This window comes from Scleropages formosus, chromosome 17, assembly GCF_900964775.1.
Source record: "Scleropages formosus chromosome 17, fSclFor1.1, whole genome shotgun sequence".
NCBI lineage: Eukaryota > Metazoa > Chordata > Actinopteri > Osteoglossiformes > Osteoglossidae > Scleropages > Scleropages formosus.
Genome location: NC_041822.1, coordinates 3,823,434 through 3,840,891, shown reverse-complemented (window position 1 = coordinate 3,840,891; position 17,458 = coordinate 3,823,434). Strand labels below are relative to the sequence as shown.

At 42.3% G+C, this 17,458-nt stretch overlaps 2 protein-coding genes across 3 annotated transcripts; both read left to right on the top strand.

Annotated features, from left to right (window-relative positions):
- Positions 1 to 178: 178 nt before the first annotated feature.
- Positions 179 to 5,752, top strand: ak6 (adenylate kinase 6). The gene is made up of 6 exons (XM_018760002.2): positions 179 to 284; positions 371 to 486; positions 2,222 to 2,314; positions 3,559 to 3,617; positions 3,902 to 4,047; positions 5,068 to 5,752. Exons 2-6 carry the CDS (start codon positions 450 to 452, stop codon positions 5,255 to 5,257), a joined length of 525 nt encoding a protein of 174 aa, XP_018615518.1. The 5' UTR covers positions 179 to 284; positions 371 to 449; the 3' UTR covers positions 5,258 to 5,752.
- A 2,497-nt stretch (positions 5,753 to 8,249) lies between these two features.
- On the top strand, positions 8,250 to 14,709 carry marveld2b (MARVEL domain containing 2b). 2 transcript variants are annotated; one of them, XM_018760022.2, is made up of 7 exons: positions 8,250 to 8,278; positions 10,551 to 11,770; positions 12,227 to 12,262; positions 12,495 to 12,622; positions 13,374 to 13,545; positions 14,077 to 14,127; positions 14,387 to 14,709. In XM_018760022.2, the coding sequence occupies exons 2-7, from the start codon at positions 10,568 to 10,570 to the stop codon at positions 14,504 to 14,506; spliced, it is 1,710 nt and encodes a 569-aa protein (XP_018615538.2). In that variant the 5' UTR covers positions 8,250 to 8,278; positions 10,551 to 10,567; the 3' UTR covers positions 14,507 to 14,709. The 2 variants fall into 2 exon arrangements, with proteins under 2 accessions (XP_018615538.2, XP_029115388.1); XM_029259555.1 differs by having other exon boundaries at positions 8,260 to 8,334.
- Positions 14,710 to 17,458: the final 2,749 nt, after the last annotated feature.

Sequence of the window (17,458 nt, the reverse complement as noted above, 5' to 3'; positions counted from 1 at the left end):
TTGGTTCCCGCGCCGAGCCCGGGAAGCAGCGCCACGCCCCTCCTTGCCACGCCTCTCCTTGCCCCCAGTCGCCTCGCCGCGCCTCGCCCCGCCTCTCCTTCCCCCGCCCCGCCTTGCCAAGCCCAACCCGCCTACAAAATACTCGAGGCGCAGTGTGATGACGTTGGGGTCCTTTCAGCGGTTTGTCGCCTTACAGTGACATTTAATGTTTTTTCGTTGCGGAAAGCCGACAGCTTGGCTTCCTTTGGCTTAACTCACGTGGTTTTCGCCGTGCAATTATATTTGTACGTCTCTTGTCTTGTTCAGTTTATTTCGCGTTAACGCAGTAAGACTTAAATTATACGACTTTTTTTTTTCTTTTTACTTTTAGTTACCCCAACCAACGACACGAGCTCCCATTTGGAAGCTTTCGGTCCGCGTGGTGTGCTGCTGCGCGCGCATTTGGCGCGATGAAAACGATGAAGAGACCCAACATTCTTTTAACAGGTGACAATCCGGCGTGTTTAAATTGTATTTCGACACATGATTTTACCATTTAATCTTGTAAATTAGTTCCTTGTGCTGACAAGCGCATGCACTTCTTCTATATAGTTCTTTGACACGTGATGGTCTCAGGAGATGGTTCACCACGTTGCACCTCTCTAATTTTTTCAATTGTAGGGAGGACTCTAGTCTGAATCGTTACGAGTATGTGTGCTATTTTATTGCTAGTATTTTTATCGGGATTTTTATTATTTATGGTGAGGAAATTGTGGTGTTAATATGTTTATGGAGTGTGGGGCAACTGATAGTAGTTAGCCTTTTTCTTTCAAATCGCAGTTTCCAATCAATCCACCTCTAGGCTAGCTTGAGCAAGGTACTTGCCCTAAACAGCTCCAGTAAAATTACCCAGCTGTAAATGGGTAAGTAATTGTAAGCTTATAATAAATTGTGACCTTAACATTGTATGTCGCTTTGAAAAAGGGTGCGCTAGAATGAATAAATGTAACGTATGGACAGCAGAGAGCGCTCTTCGGGAACGAGATTTTCTATGTGCATGTTGTCCCCGAGTTACGAACACTCGACTTGCGCACATCCTGTACTTACGAACCGCCCCCATACTGACTGGAAGTTTTTTTTTTTTTTTTTTTTTTTTTTTTGGTCACCCAGAACAATCAAATGAAAACTTCATAATTAAGCCTTTTATATTAATTTGCATTACTGTATATACAATGGATCGTAATAACAAATGGGCGCTACCTTGTAACGTGGATTAGAACATGGGTGTCTACAGCGGTTTGTTGGCTTGTGGGTGGGGCACGTGAGCCTGAGGTAGGGCAGACTTCCTCCTTTTTCTATTAACACTTTGTTTTATTGTATTTGGCTTATTTTTGTTTTTTTACCCTCCTGACCATGGCACCAAAGTGTAACTGTGATGCATCTAAGAAAAGGAAAACAATCACGAATTAAACACACAATGTCTACAACCACTTTTCCCGAGTGGGGTTGCGGCAAACTGGAGCCTAACCCAACGACAGGGCGATGATTGAAACTAGAAAGGACATAATAGAGCGAAAGGTGAAATGCCACCGAACAATGGAAAAGTGAACATTAAAGTTTCTTTAATGTTTTGCACCTGCGCGCACACACTCTCAGCTACAAAAGACACTTCTTCCCAGTTGCGGAAGTCCTGTCCCTCACCATTCTTCAGTCCCATTTCCCATGTATAGTTTGCCGATCTACCGACCATTCGCCCGACCATGAGGACACATCTAGTCCTTTGATTCTGAATAATTGGTACTGCACTTGGGTCTGGCCACCTCCGTGTCCTCTGTTCATCATGAGAGTAGTAACATTTATTTTTCTATGTCTTTCTATTATAAATACTGTAGTTACATTTATTATCATTACATCACTGTAGTGTTATTAAGGATGTATCAAAAGTGTTTCTTTAATCATTTTTTATGCATAGAAAGGTACATGATATACTAGGACAAACAGTTGACAAACCAGCGTTAAATACCCATCATACCTAACAGTTCCGACTTGCATCAAAATCCGACTTAAAGACAGGCTGAGAACATGGAACTTGTTCATAATTCAGGGACTGCCTGTATGTTGTGATGTGATCATTGGTGATTTAAAGAAATTCTGGGGAGAATATGTCTAGCAGTACCACATGTGTGCTGTCATAGTTAATGTATAGACAAAGCTGGACCATGAGTGACCTGTTGTGCTGCAGGAACCCCTGGAGTTGGAAAGACCACCCTGGGGAAGGAGCTCGCTGAGAGAACAGGCCTGTGCTACATCAACGTGGGCGAAGTGGCGCAGGAAGGTGCGACTCAACCCAACACGGGACTGCTGATGATGGCAAAGAAGGGAATGATGGTGTTTTTTTTTTTTTTTTTTTAAAAAAAAAAAAAAACCACCAGCTCCTTCTGAGGCAAATGTTACACTTCTGGACTCATGAAAATAACTTCTAATTGGATTTTCTCCATCTGTCCATTCTTTGAAAGTTGTCGCTGAATGGAAGTGGCCTGTGTTTCCGCACCTGCCCGTTAGGTGGCAGCAAAAGCCACTAGAGTGGCACAGGAGTGTCGGACCGTCTTCATTCTGCTCTTTTCCATGATGTTTACAGCTCCTGTCTATTCTTCCTGAGTCAGTGATCGAAGATTGGCATGAAATAGGATATTGTGTGCACTGTTTTTTTTTTTTAAATAACTTAAAGCTAGTTAATAGTTATTAAAATTAGTTTTTAGCTTTGTTATACCTTTTAGCTGGGACTTTTACAGATGGCGGTCTGTAAATAAATGGATAGCTCCTATTTACATTTGATTATGTACCTAGTGAAGTTGAAAGTGATGAGCACTGCACACATTTACGGGATAAATCTGCCAACCACTGGGATTGACTATTAAGTTAATATTGTAAGTTGCTTTGGAAAAAAGCATAAGCTCAATGAATAAATGTAATTTATTTTCAGTGTTTTTTTCTGTTTTACATTGAACTTAATTTGAGGCTTTGTGAAATTTCTACAGAACCTAATGTCCAAGTAAATAAGGTTTTTATTGAATTAACAGTAGAAGCAGCTTTATGAATAAATTGAGCTGTGAACAGACTTCATGCCCCAATCATTTTTGTAAGCCTAGGAGCTGGTGTACACATTGGGAAGTGCACTGTAAATAATGCACTGGATGATCGCAACCTGAAGTCAGCGAAGGCTAAAACTGCACATTTGTGAACTTGCAGCAGACCCTGAATTCTATGGGGGATCATAAACTTTGTTGTAGTGGTTAACAAAGGCTGACAAATCAATGCCTCAAAAGTTATTCACAATGTTTTTGTCTTGTGTCTTTATAGATGCTACATTGGTGGTGTGAAAAGCTGTTCTTGAAAATTTTAAATTGTTAAATCTAACAAATTAATGCATTGCAATGGTGACACAAACTAATGCTACAGTTTATCTTAGAAGTGGTACTCTGTTGCTTGTGGCTTCAGTCCCCCTTGTTCTACCAGGATAATGGGCTATAGTTCTGTCAGAATATTATTCATTTTAAAAGTGTTCCCTTAACTTTTCAGGGCAGCTCTATGATGGTTTTGATGAGGAGTACCAGTGTCCAGTGTTGGATGAGGACAGGGTGAGCTGGATTTACGGCAATGCTCAACGTGTGCAGAAAGACTTGCAGCTCAGTTTATAATGCTGCATGAAATCAAATTGCATCTATTCATTCTTACACCAGTCTCTTATCTTCATAGTGACATGTTTCATGATTGCTGAACAGTGTCCCTAAAATATGCATTAAAGAACATTTTATCTTTTAAATGTTCAACATGTTTCTCTCTAAGGAAAAGAGCAAATATATTTCTCATGCAAGGTTTACTGCCATACTCTTGACCGATGCATCTTTGTCTTTTGTCACAGGTTATTGATGAGCTGGAGGACAGGATGAGTGAAGGAGGGGTGATTGTGGATTATCATGGATGTGACTTTTTCCCTGAGAGGTGGTTTGATATTGTCTTTGTACTGCGCACAGACAACACTTGCCTCTACACTCGACTAGAGAACAGGTTGGTGTCTTTTTTTTTTTTTTTTTTAAATAACTTCCTGAATAAGAATAGTCAACAGCGTGTCACAGAATATTTGCATATAGGCTCCTCATGTTGCAAATTTTTTTTTTTTGAAGATGCACACACTTTCCAGTGTATGTTTTTATTTTATTTTATTTCACTAACTTGTGCAAAATTTCTCTGTTGTGGAGCAAAAACAACCTGTGTTTCATGCCAGAGTAAAATCAACCTAAACGTAATAGGAGTGTATGTCATCCTTAATTCAGTTTGCGTCTGCAGTGTTCACAGCTAGTGTATAGTGTCAATGACTGTTGTTGGTCAGTTCATCCCATAGACATGTGTGGTGTTCATCTTATTGATGACCAATGACAACTGAATAGATGAATATATAATAAAAAAAAAAAAAAAAATTAAGTGACTCAAAATTAATGTCGCATTTAAAATAAGATTTAACTTTATTATATAGCTTTGTTCTGGACTTTTATGTAACAGCCTGCAAATGAATTTAGGGATGTTTGTATTAAGATTTTTGACTGAATAGCTGGAAAGGTAAGCTCAAAGTGACCAGAAGATGAAAAAACATTGGTCATGTTTGTAGGATGAGTTTGATTGCAGTGAGGATTGAATAAAAGCGCAGGGTATATTGATCATGAAGTTTGATGTTAAGCATTTAAGATTTTCAGAATATGATCCATGAATAAATAGAGGAACATCAGTATTATAAAGTGTTTGGGTTTTAGTGGCTTTGGATTTCTGATCAAATTGAGGCAAGTACAAAGTTAGTGCCAGTTCTATTTATAAGTTATTTTCCCAAAAGAATACACAGGAAAAAATATAAAGTAAAATATGCCAGAGGAGGTTTAAACAAAAAAGCAGACTTGGGAAGATATTTAAAATAGGGGTTCAGACACCCTGTTAACTGAAGAGCCTGAGTATTTAATACCGGTATGAACAGGTTGCACTTCACTTAATGCACTCCAGTTAATGGGTTCATCCCTGATGTTCAATATCTCTTTCAAGGGGGTACACAGGAAAGAAGCTTGAGGACAATGTCCAGTGTGAGATCTTCCAGACTATCTATGAAGAAGCCATGGGTGCTTACAAAGAGGAGATTGTTCACCAGTTGCCCAGCAACGAGCCTGAAGACCTAGAAAGGAACGTGGAACAGATCACACAATGGGTAGAGCAATGGATGAAGGATAATAACTAATGACATGGATGTGCACACGCATAGCGGGACAGCATGAAATTCTCTCTGGTGCAGTTACTGGTCTTCTACCATCTCTGCTAGGCTATCATGTGACCTTGTTGGCTGTGTCAGCATTTGTCTGTCTGGATGCTTTTTGTATACTATCTGAAAGCTTAAACCTGCATTAAACTATTTCTTACTGCGTAAAAATGAATACATTCTGTTCCAAATGATTAGAATTTAGAGTTGAGTTCAACTATTTGGAGATAAACTTACATTAGTAAGCCGTATGAGCAAGAGCATCTCTTGGTTAATGGCTGTATCCATGGATCTGCCTGTTTAACCTTGGTATTTATTTGCATGGCAAATTATTCAAGATGGAAAACAGCTGCATAAAATAGGCACTTTTTTAAAATTAACCCTTATTTAACTGATGCCTCTTGTCCAAGATCACAATATCAGGCTTGTAAAACAGGTTGATTTACTCATTTATACAGCAGGTTATTCTTACATCAACACAACTACTTACATGAAAGGTACTGGAGCAGAACTTGAAATGGGGGCCTTAATCTTGGATGGTTATGGCCCCAATCTATATGCTACCCACTGCCCCCTTCATGATAAATCCATTCATTCTAACAATATCTTCTCTTAATTTTACTTGGCAGCTTCCTGGACATTATGCGGTTATTGGATAATTCTTTGGATTATTGTAATGGTTTGTAGCCAGAGGCAGTTTGGTATTCCTGTTTAAATTTCAGTCGGATGTATCACTGTTGAGCTGTGCGTTGGGTTCAAATAAACTCAGTTTAATGGGTTAAAATTTAAGTGGAATGTCTGTATGTAATGGCTATGATATTTCTTTTGTGTTTTTTTTTTTTAACATTTAATGTGTAATAGTCTACATTTCATGTGCAATTATAAGATTATTGCAATTTACATTCTACCATTAAATTTGTCCAAAACACATCTGCACCAATTTTGAATACAGTATACATAATACAGTAGTTGAAATAATGTTGTTTCAATGTAATAGGTGCAATAAAAGTGCTTGCAGCATAACATGGCCTGTGAAACAGTGGCCATTAGTGGCAACATCGAGTTACTACATCGAAACCTCAACTGTAAGTGTAAGCACATTTTTCACACACACACATTTTCAGAACCACTTGTCCCATACGGGGTCGCGGGGAACCGGAGCCTAACCCGGCAACACAGGGCGTAAGGCCGGAGGGGGAGGGGACACACCCAGGACGGGACTAATTTGGACTTTTGCTTTTACAGTTCGAATTTATATTCTCCTGAGTGTGTACACAAAGTGCTTTGCCAAGTGATATATAATAAGTGTGGTACAGCTAGTAGTGCAATGGTTCGAGCTACTGCCTCTGTACTCAAAGGTCATAGGTTTGAATCTCACCTCCTGCTGTCGTGCCCTTGGGTCAGTTGCGTACCCTAAATTGCTCTAGTAAAAAAATATACCCAGCAATTTAAATTGGTTAATAATTGTAAGTTATTTTTGAGAAAAGTCTCAGCTAAATATAAATATCTGTAAAATTATTTCTCTTTCAGAGACTTGTGTGAATGTAAAAGATCATGTATTCAAATTTTCAGACTTATCACTTCAGGTACTTGTATGTTCAGTATCTCAAGCACTTCTGGTGTTTTAGGCACTTAACTGGTATGATTATATTTACACATATATGTTGCGTTGTGTGGATGATTATGCATCCGCTTTGTAATGCATAACTGTACAAGTGATCTCTGACATTCAAATACAGCATCTTGAAGTATTGAAAGGCAGCTGAAAGGCAACCAAAAACAATATTGGTCACCTTTCAGATATTTCCTCATCTAAATTAATGTTTTATAGAATTTAATATTCTTAGGTGTAAACCACTTTTTATGTTCTCTACCTTAACCACATACTGTAATTTAAGATATTAACAGCAGAGCTATTGCCACACTTTGGTTAATGTGATTAGTTTTCCCTTCCCCCATCAGCCATATTCAACCAAAGTCCTGGACAATAAAGTGTGCTGTGTTGTCACAGCATTCAGAGCTCAGAAATGGAGCTAAATGCAAGTCAGATCAGCTGCCTCACAACTCAGCTGTGATTAAAATATCCTGGACTTGGCCCTACACACACAGGTGAATGCCCTGCGCAGCCAGCTTCCTTAAATACATTAAAAAGCTGATAAAAAAAATTGTTAAACTTCAGCCAAAATACACACACACACACATTTTCAGAACCGCTCATCCCATACAGGGTCACGGGGAACCGGAGCCTACCTGGCAACACAGGGCGTAAGGCCGGAGGGGGAGGGGACACACCCAGGACGGGACGCCAGTCCGTCTCAAGACACCCCAAGCGGGACTCGAACCTCAGACCCACCGGAGAGTAGGACTGCGGTCCAACCCACTGCGCCACCGCACCCCCCGTATAAATAAAACATGGCAAATGTGGGGTCAGCAGGTAACCAAGAAGTTAAGAATGTGTCCTTATAAACGAAAGCTGGTGGGTTCGAGCTGTGTAACAACAGTTCAGCTAAATGATGGGACTACTGGTATTGTAGTGGTTTAAGCTGCTACTTTTAGACCCAAAACCCTGGTTGCAGGTTCAACTCTCACCTCCAGCTGTAGTAGCCTTGAGCAAGGTACTTACCCTAAATTGATCCAGTAGAATTACCCAGCTGTATAAATAACTGTAGTCAGCATCATGCATCGTAAGTTAATTTGGAGAAAAGTGTCCATTAAGTGTAAATGCATTTACATAACTTATACAAGGATAAGTTGCTTGATCAAGGGTACTTGATCCCCACACCATGAGCAGACTCGAACCAGCAACCTGCAGCTTGCCTGGAGACAGCCCAACCCAGAAGTAAACAACACTTTCGCAACAAATTCATACTGAATAGCAATGAAGTGAAAAGAGCCAAGAGCCAAACGCCTCTCGGTCCGCTTTCGACCTGGCTCCCTGGGGGGGGGTGACGTCACCCGGCGTCACGTGCTCAGGTGTGTGCGGAGACGACAACAGGAGGACAGGTGAGCTGCCCGATACCTGGGGGAGTATCGATGTATGTAGAAAGGACAAAAAGCGGGTAAATAAAGAACATTTGGGGAATATCGGCGAAAACGTGGCCGAATGATGTGAAGTTTTAGTAAAACGTTTATAGATGTTAATGTAAAACTGTAAATGTGTTTTTGAGGGAGGCGGAACATTTGGTTACCTGTTTTACTGGGAAATCCATGTGGCGCTGCGTGATCGTCCTCGTCCTGCTGCTGGGCTTCAAACGGCTGACTTTTGCTGTGGACCGACCGAGCCTACAGAACACGAATCCAGCTGTAGAAGCCAATATTATTAATGTATCTATTACTGCTATATTGTAATTGTATTCTATCACGGGGCGCGGTGATGCAGCGAGTTTGGGCGGGTCCTGCTCTCTGGCGGGGTCTGGGGTTCGAGTCCCGCTTGGGGTGCCTTGCGATGGACTGGCGTCCCGTCCTGGGTGTGTCCCCTCTGGCCTTACACCCTGTGTGGCCGGGTTAGGCTCCGGCTCCCCGCGACCTCGCTTGGGACAAGCGCGGTTTCAGACTCAGTGTGTGTGTGTGTGTGTGTGTGTATTCTATATAACGTATTGGTTACGTATCGCCGTGGACCTGTGTGAAAAGGAATTGCTGTTCTTTAATGCACGAATTCACTTTGTCACTTTTTTAGTGTTTCCTTCCTTCAACATTGTCCACTAACTTAACTGCTCTCTAAATAATTATTTTAAACGGTTAGGCGGTGCCGCTGAAAAAGGCTCCTTAAATACAGAACTTCATGTGCAAGTTTCCGTAGCGGAGACGCGCTTCACTCCATTCGAGCTCAATTTTGTCCGCAACTCCCCACATTTCTGTACGAATATACATTAGTGCAACTAATGTTACTGCTAGTATTAACACTGCAATCGATTTTACTGCTAGTATTAACTGTTACTGCTACTAGTGCTGCTAGTATTAATGCTAACGACCCGCGCTACTACTGTCAGTTCGAGCGGGAAATGCGTTCATTGTAAATAGTTGAATTATGGGTAAATTGTAAATAAAGTGTTCAACCACTGGGACCATTTCTGGGGACAGTGAGTGATGGGGAGAGCGTGCTTGCTAAGGGGGAAAAAAACAGCCCAAGGACGTTCAGCAGGTTGGTGAGACTGGAGATGCAGCTTCTTTAGGAGACGAGATCCTCGGACTGAGAGCCGTTATTTCCAGTGTGCGGGTGTTTTAATAAAACGTTGAAAATTAACGCTGCCTCCAAACCCAGAGCTGCGCTGTTGTGGCTAGCACTAATACTGCAATTTATGTTGCTTTTAGTATTGATACTGTAATTAATGTTACTGCTAGTATTAATACTACAACTGGTGTTACCGCTACTCTTAAGGAGGGAGGTGTGGTGGTGCAGTGGGTTTGGCCTGTGCCTGCTCTCTGGTGGGTCTGGGGTTCAAGTCCAGCTTGGGGTGCCTTGTGTCAGACTGGTGTCCCATCACCTCCGCCCCTATGCCCTGTGTTGCGGGGTTAGGCTCCAGCTCGCCATGACCCTGCAGCAAGCAGTCTCAGACAACGTGTGTGTGCTAGTATTAATGCTGCAATTAATGTTACTGCTAGTATTAATACTGCAATTAATGTTACTGCTGGTATTAATAGTATTGTAACTGCTGCGTTCACATTACACTTTTTCCCCAGTGACTTACAGTTGTTTACATCACAATCATTTACAGTATACATCTAGGTAATTTTACAGGAGCAATTTCAGGGTAGGTGCCATACTCATACTGGATTGAAACCTGCAACCTTTGGGACCAAATGCAGTAGCTGGAACCATTACACTACCGGCTGCAACTGCTACGGTTACTGTTGGTGTTACTACTATTGTAAGAGCTACTATTGCTAGTATAACTGCTACTATTACTATTATTACTGTAGTGTCTGCTTTTGTGTCATTTGCTTCTTGCAGTTCTGCTTTAAAGTATGTGAACCCTATAGGGATGGTCTTCATTCCTGTATAATGTATTAAAATTAACTTATAAATTTGGAATCTTAAGTCTTAAAATGAACGTATTAAAAGGATTTTCCCACCTGCACTACTCGCGTGTTTCTACTACATACATGATTTCCTCTAAAGCAACACGTGGAATTAGTCGTTACGCACCTCTTATCTTACGAGAAGGACTGTTTCTCATTAAATAATCATTCCGTGGTAAAACTGAGGGACACAAGGGCTTCACGTACTACTTTAAAACAGCGCTGTGCATATTTTGCACTGTTCCTTTGTTTCCAGGGCTGAAAGCAAACCACATGTCTTCTGGTTGCGGCTCCTCTGCCCGCTTTGACCGGATTCGAGACGTGCGCTGTGTTGCCGAGGTTCCCGAGATCCAGTTCGAGAGAGAAGTGGGCCCTGTTCCTCGAGAGGAGGTGGGACGTGCTGAGCAGACACTTGGCTCCAACCCCATAGCTGCCCTTTCCTTCCCGGCACACTACCCTGTGGGGCCTGAGTTTTACCCCAGTGACAGCGAGGAGAGCCTCCATGTGACCGAGGAACATTCAGTTTGCCGCTCAATTCCTGGCTCCGTGAGGGAGTTTTTCCAGCGCACAGACAGAAGAAGCAAACGGGGGTCCACGGAGAGAAGAAGCAAACAGGGCTCCGCTCCCGTGTCACAAAGCAACATCTCCAGCCGCAACGCCACTTCCTCTGTCTTCCAGCAGCCCAAGCGCACGATGTCGGAGGGCAGCGACAATTTCCGCAAGGAGCACGAGGCCACGCTGTTTGACGAGCCGGTGCGCTCCGTTGACGGACGCACGTTCCACACAGCTCTGACGTACGAGGAGAGAATGGCTGTTTATCAGCAACATTACGGCTACATGAAGACATGGGCTGGAATGCTACGCATCCTGGGATGCGTCCAACTGCTGTTTGGGGCAGCCGTCTTCGCCTGTGCCTGTGCGTACGTGTACAAGGACAATGAGTGGTACACCATGTTTGGCAACACCCAGCCGCAGGCGTACGGGGGATACTTGTCTGGCATGGGCAGCATGGGCAGTATGGGCAGTATGGGTGGCATGGGCAGCTACGGGGGCAGCGGCTTTGGTGGGATCTACTACACGGGACCCCAGACTCCATTCGTGCTGGTGGTGGCGGGGTTAGCGTGGGTGGTCACTGTGATCCTGCTCGTCCTGGGAATGACCATGCACTACCGCACTGTCCTGCTCAACTCGGCCTGGTGGCCAATCATGGAGTTTTTCACCAACCTCGTCCTGGCCGTGCTGTACTTAGCAGCGGCCATTGTGTATGTGAGGGACACTCGCCGCGGGGGTCTGTGCGACTACCCGACCTTCAACGTTGGCATCAGTGGCGGCTTTTGCCAGACCGAGCCTGGCCAGACGGCTGCCATTGTGTTCCTCTTCGTGACTTTTCTGCTTTATGTGGCCAGTGCTGTCGTGTGCATCAAGCTGCAGAGGCATGAAGCGGCCCGTATGCGCCGCGAGCGCAGCGGTCAAGAGGTGAGCCTGCTGACATCCGTCCTGCTGTGTGAAGAACCGCCGGCATCCAGCGTATCCATATTTCTTTGCAGCTGTTGATCGCGTAGTGTTTTGTATTACGCTGTAAGGGTTCTGCTAAATTAAAATGTTATAGATGGGACCAGATAGGTTATTTTAAAGGGGAAGCCAGTGCTGGTTGTGATTTGGAAGTATTCATTTTAGTGGCACAGATCTGTGCAGATACTGATGTTTTTCTACGACTTGAATTGTCCTTTGTCCGTACTGTTTATTTGTTCATTATTGTTTATAGGGTTTCACTTTTTTTAAATTATTTTGATAATTCATATTTCTGATGGCACCTTCAATTACAATTGTTTAGGTATTACTGATTTGATATATAGAATACACTTCTGAGATTTACACTGCTACTGCTGCTACAAAACTTCATTTCATTCTATTCAATGTCTGTGATTTCAGATGAAAATGGCTGGATATTCTGTTCCAACACTCATGGTAATTTTTTTAGGCTTTCCATATTTATATACCTATTGTAGTAACATGTTTCTTTTTATGAATATTGTTATCATTTGTAATATAATCCAGACATGTTGTATTAATGAGTGCACATGAGGAAACACAGAGGACTATAAGTAAGATATATGTTAAATTTCAAAGATATTCCGTATTTTCTTTTCTCTTTTGGAACACAACCCCTACTGGTGTTCCTTTTAATGTGCAATATTAGAATTATGGTGATTTGAGGGCTCCACCACCAAAGGAGGCAGAAGTCACAAGAATTCAGCCAGAGGTTTCAGATGGACATCTCCCTTCAGGACCTTTTCCCGAACCTGTGTTCATTCCTGACTATACTGAGTGAGTACTGACTCATAATATGTGTAATATATTCTTACAGTGTCGTATTGTTAAATCTGATAGACTTCTCACACACCTGCACTCACCCCCAAACTCGATGTGTCTTGGATGTAATGAGGATTTTTTCCACGTCTAGAACCTTTGTGGCTCATATGTTCAACTTGAATACAGAAGACTTTTCTAGAAACCTCTAAGACGTTTCAGGGCCACTTTTGCCGAGCACCTTTCTTTCATTGTTTCCGTTGCCCTAAGTGGCACAGTGGTGCAGTGGGTAGGGCTGACCCCCCATGGTACCTGGGCTGTGTGTTTAGACATGGGTTCAAATCTGGTTTAGGCTATGTGAGTTTCCCCATCTTCATGTGTATTTCCTTCAGGCGCTCCAGTTTCCTCTCACTCTAAAGAGGTGTTTCAAGTGAATTGGTGAATGTAAATTGCCCACTGTGTGTGTTACATTGCTCTGCTTAGATGGGTGAATGATTGTAGACAGGTTAGTACAGTGTGTCTAGCACTGTTAGTCACCTTGTACAAGTTAATAGTCATTGCACATCACTATGGAGAAAAGTGTCTGCTGAATGAATAAATGGGAAACTTTAACGGCTTTGACTCTAAGGAAGATTTGTCACCAAGATCTCCCAAAGCAGAGTTTAAGAAAAATGAAGAGGTGAATTAACAGCAGTCCAGTCACACTGTGGACAAAAGAAATGCGGTGACCCGATGAAAACGAATTTAAGCGAGTTTTGCCCTCCTGCAGGAAGTATCCGTCCATCCACACAGAGGAGGAACGGGACCGATACAGGGCCGTGTTCAATGACCAGTATGCAGAGTACAAGGAACTGAATGCAGAGGTGCAGGTTGTGCTGAAGAGGTTCGATGAGCTGGATGCCTTAATGCGCAGTCTGTCTTCGCAACCTTACAACCAGATGGTCAGTCACGGCGATTTTCTGTTTCCTTTTGTCGGTGTGTTTATTCAGCGCAGTTCCTGATAAAGCTGCATGTTCTGGGTTGTTTAATTATATTTATCGTAACTGTTTATCATATCATAAATCTGAAAGTGCTGCAGTATTATGATCTCAGTCAACTGGCGTCGCTACACATGTGTAACACATCACAAAGCTGTTACACAACCTACTCGATTAGACATTATAATATATAATGATTGACAAGCAGACACCGCTAGAATTTGCAGAAGCAGTTTTTCTATTACAGTTTTAGTGTGCATTTATAAGTATGGTAAATTTTATGCCTTTGCAAATTTCCCTTTATAGTTAGTTATTATTGCAGGTTCTTACATATGATGTGATCTAAGGCTGTAATGTTGCAGCAGGAAGCCTCATACTGTGTATGCATCACTGTACAAGTGTGATTTTGAACAAGGCTGCAAAAAATTGCCTGGCACAAAAGGACAGTGTGGCAAGGAGCCTTGAGCAGTGAAAATGATGCCCTTTATTTTGCAGGAACAAGCTCGCATCCAGGAAATCCTGCATGAGTATCAGAGGAAAAAAATGGTGCGTACGAAGCAGTCCCAGGATTCAGCGTGAAACCGATATTCACTACAGTTTGCCATAGTTCCTTTCTAACAACTAAGCTTTTGAGGGAACATACTGGTAAAATGAAATATTTGTACGTACCGGAGTTTTAGCTTAAGTAACCGATGCGCACTTTCATACGATAATCATTGATTCACCTGAATAGGCTGCTGTCGGCCTTTTGTACCCTGGTACAAGTAAAATGTGTTAAATGTGAGTTTTGTTTCCACTCGGACAGGACCCTTCCTTCCTTGAGAAGAGGGAGCGCTGTGAATACTTAAAGAGCAAGCTGTCCCACATCAAACAGAAAATACAGGAGTATGATAAAATAATGGACTGGAATGACGGCTGCAGCTGAATACTTTCGGGAAGAACGGATCGTGGTGAAACTGTGTCTGCGGTTTGACTGTTGCAGTACAGACACCCCTCTACTTACGTAAATTCAAGATACGTAAATCCAGATTTACGTAAAAATTGCTGACATACACGCTATTTACGGATAGCACTTTTATTTTATGCAAAACGTCTGAAATACGTTAAGTGCAAGTCGACATAACCAGACAAGGCAGGAAGCTGCAGCTTCCCAGTTCCTGCGTGTTTTGAGCCGTGAACACATCTCCTCTCATTATTGTGGTGCTTTTTTCACATATTTTCTACGCTTTTCATTATTCACAATGCCTGGTGGTAAACGTGCACTTGAAGAAAAATGAGAACCGTCTCAAAAGCGTACAGCAATCGATTTGGAGATGAAACTAAAAATAATAAGGAAGTATGAAGGTGGGCAAAGATCATTATCGTCTATAGCACGGGAACCAGGTTTAGCTGTATCGACTGTGAATGCGGAAGTGAAGGATGCTGCACGTATAAAGCAGCGCGTGAAAGGAACAGCTATCATGAAAACAACAATAATAACGAAGAAACGTCAAGGTGCAAAAACTGAGATGGAAAAATTATTAATGTCATGTTGAACGGTGGGGGAGGAGGTGGAATCCGACATACGTAAATTTTGACTTACGTAAGGGGTCGAAAAACGGTCTATTTGCGTAAGTCGAGGGGTGTCTGTACGTTCTTTTCAAGAGCTAACATACTATGAAATTTGTTTTATTTTTGTGTTTCATGTGGAGGAAAGGAACAGCATCAAAAAACATACATTGGAATGCTGCTCGTATGCGAAACAAAAGGTGCAACTGTGTGTATGGCAGGTTTCTGGTTTATAAGACAGTAAACTTCCTTTTATCACTTCCTATTGTGTTTTTTTTTTTTTTTAAAACACATTGTACTTGGTTTCCATCTGTGTTACTTTTGTCTGTACTTCAGTGGATGATATGTTCAAGTTCCTCATTTGCAATGTGAAATTTTCAGGTAAATTTTTTGCACTGCTTTCTGTTATGTTCTGTGTTGCCTGTTTAATGTTAAGTTTCTTTACATGTCGTCATCCTGAAGTCACACCATGCCGATCTCTATTTATTCTTTATATTTCAATATTATATTTTAGTTAAGTGGTGTAATTTAGGGTTTTAGGCTTTCGCTATAGCACTACACTGACACATTCTTGTCTTTGTCCAGTCATTTGTGCTTTTATGTAAAGTAGGCATCACATTATTTTGAAATATCTTGAACATTTTAATGATTTAGGGGATATATGTAGCCTTGATGCAGCACATAATTATACACACACACACACACACACATTTTCAGAACCGCTTGTCCCATACGGGGTCACGGGGAACCGGAGCCTAACCCGGTAACACAGGGCGTAAGGCCGGAGGGGGAGGGGACACACCCAGGACAGGACGCCAGTCCGCCGCAAGGCACCCCAAGCAGGACTTGAACCCCAGACCCACTGGAGAGCAGGACTGTGGTCCAACCCACTGCGCCACCACGCCCCCCCACATAATTATAATGTGTTGTTTTTTGTAAATGCATAATTGTTTGAAAACTTAATTTTTTACTTCAGCTCTTGGATATATCTTGCTCATTGTTTTGGGGAAGAAACATTTATACTGTGGTAATTATATTGAAAATTAATCTGTGAAATACCTCAATTTGTGTTTTTACAGTCTTTGTAATGACAGTTTACACTATATTTCCATGTCTGGGACTGTCCTCCAGAGACTGTCTTCCTTTTGAGTAACCCCTGTAGCCCCACTGCTTGTCCACTGTTGTGTTGTGTAAACAAGGTAAATCAAGGGTTAGCACCTCCAGGACTGGATCAGCACAAACTTCTGTGATGTTGTCCTGTCCTGTCCTGTCCTGTCCTGTCCTGTCCGACTTATTAACTTACTGCTTCTGTAACCTACTGCTTTATTGCCTTTATTTGTGTAATAAACTTAAGGAAAAGCAACTTCAGTGTAGTTACTTTTATTAGGAGCCTTCTTATGCCATAAATTTGTGTCAAGAACCCAATCAAAGTGTATCCTTTAATATGAAATGTCCAACATTTTCTTTCTCTACTGCTAAAATTAGGGCTCACCTCACATACTGATCATTTAAATGTCCACTTGTATAATTTCCCATGTGTAGTTATGCCAAGGCGGCAAATGACCTTGGGCCACCAGATTTTTCTGCTGAAATCGAAAAGTAAATTATATTCTTGGGTTTTAAAAAAAAAAAAAAAGTTGAATCAGAAACATTGATTTGGAAATTGACAATGTGCCCATATATATATAAAAATTCCCCACTCGCCCCCTTTTTGCGGGCGGTCTTACTCCTTCAAGCTCAGGTCCTCTACCAGAGGCCTGGGAGCTTGAGGGTTCTGCGCAGTATCTTAGCTGTTCCTAGGACTGCGCTCTTCTGGACAGAGATCTCGGATGTTGTTCCCAGGATCTGCTGGAGCCACTCTCCCAGCTTAGGGGTCACAGCCCCAAGTGTTCCGATTACCACGGGGACCACTGTCGCCTTCACCTTCCACATCTTTTCTAGCTCCTCTCTCAGTCCTTGGTATTTCTCAAGCTTCTCATGTTCTTTCTTTCTGATGTTGCCATCGCTTGGTATGGCGACATCTATCACTACGGCTTTCTTCCTCTGTTTGTCCACCACTACTATGTCCGGTTGGTTAGCCATTACCAGTTTGTCAGTCTGGATCTGGAAGTCCCACAGGATCTTAGCTTGGTCATTCTCGACCACCCTTGGGGGTGTCTCCCACTTTGATCCTGGGACTTCCAGCCCATACTCGGCACAGATGTTCCTGTACACTATGCCAGTCACTTGGTTATGGCGTTCCATGTATGCCTTGCCTGCTAGCATCTTACACCCTGCTGTTATGTGCTGGATTGTCTCAGGGGCATCTTTGCACAGCCTGCACCTTGGG

Coding starts and splice junctions, on each gene's coding strand:
- marveld2b (XM_018760022.2), top strand. CDS start 10,568: ATGTCTTCTGGTTGCGGCTCCTCTGCCCGCTTTGACCGGATTCGAGAC. Junction 13,546..14,076: donor CGCAACCTTACAACCAGATG/GTCAGTCACGGC, acceptor TTTATTTTGCAG/GAACAAGCTCGCATCCAGGA. Junction 14,128..14,386: donor AGTATCAGAGGAAAAAAATG/GTGCGTACGAAG, acceptor CCACTCGGACAG/GACCCTTCCTTCCTTGAGAA.
- ak6 (XM_018760002.2), top strand. CDS start 450: ATGAAAACGATGAAGAGACCCAACATTCTTTTAACAG. Junction 2,315..3,558: donor GGGCGAAGTGGCGCAGGAAG/GTGCGACTCAAC, acceptor TTAACTTTTCAG/GGCAGCTCTATGATGGTTTT. Junction 4,048..5,067: donor TACACTCGACTAGAGAACAG/GTTGGTGTCTTT, acceptor ATCTCTTTCAAG/GGGGTACACAGGAAAGAAGC.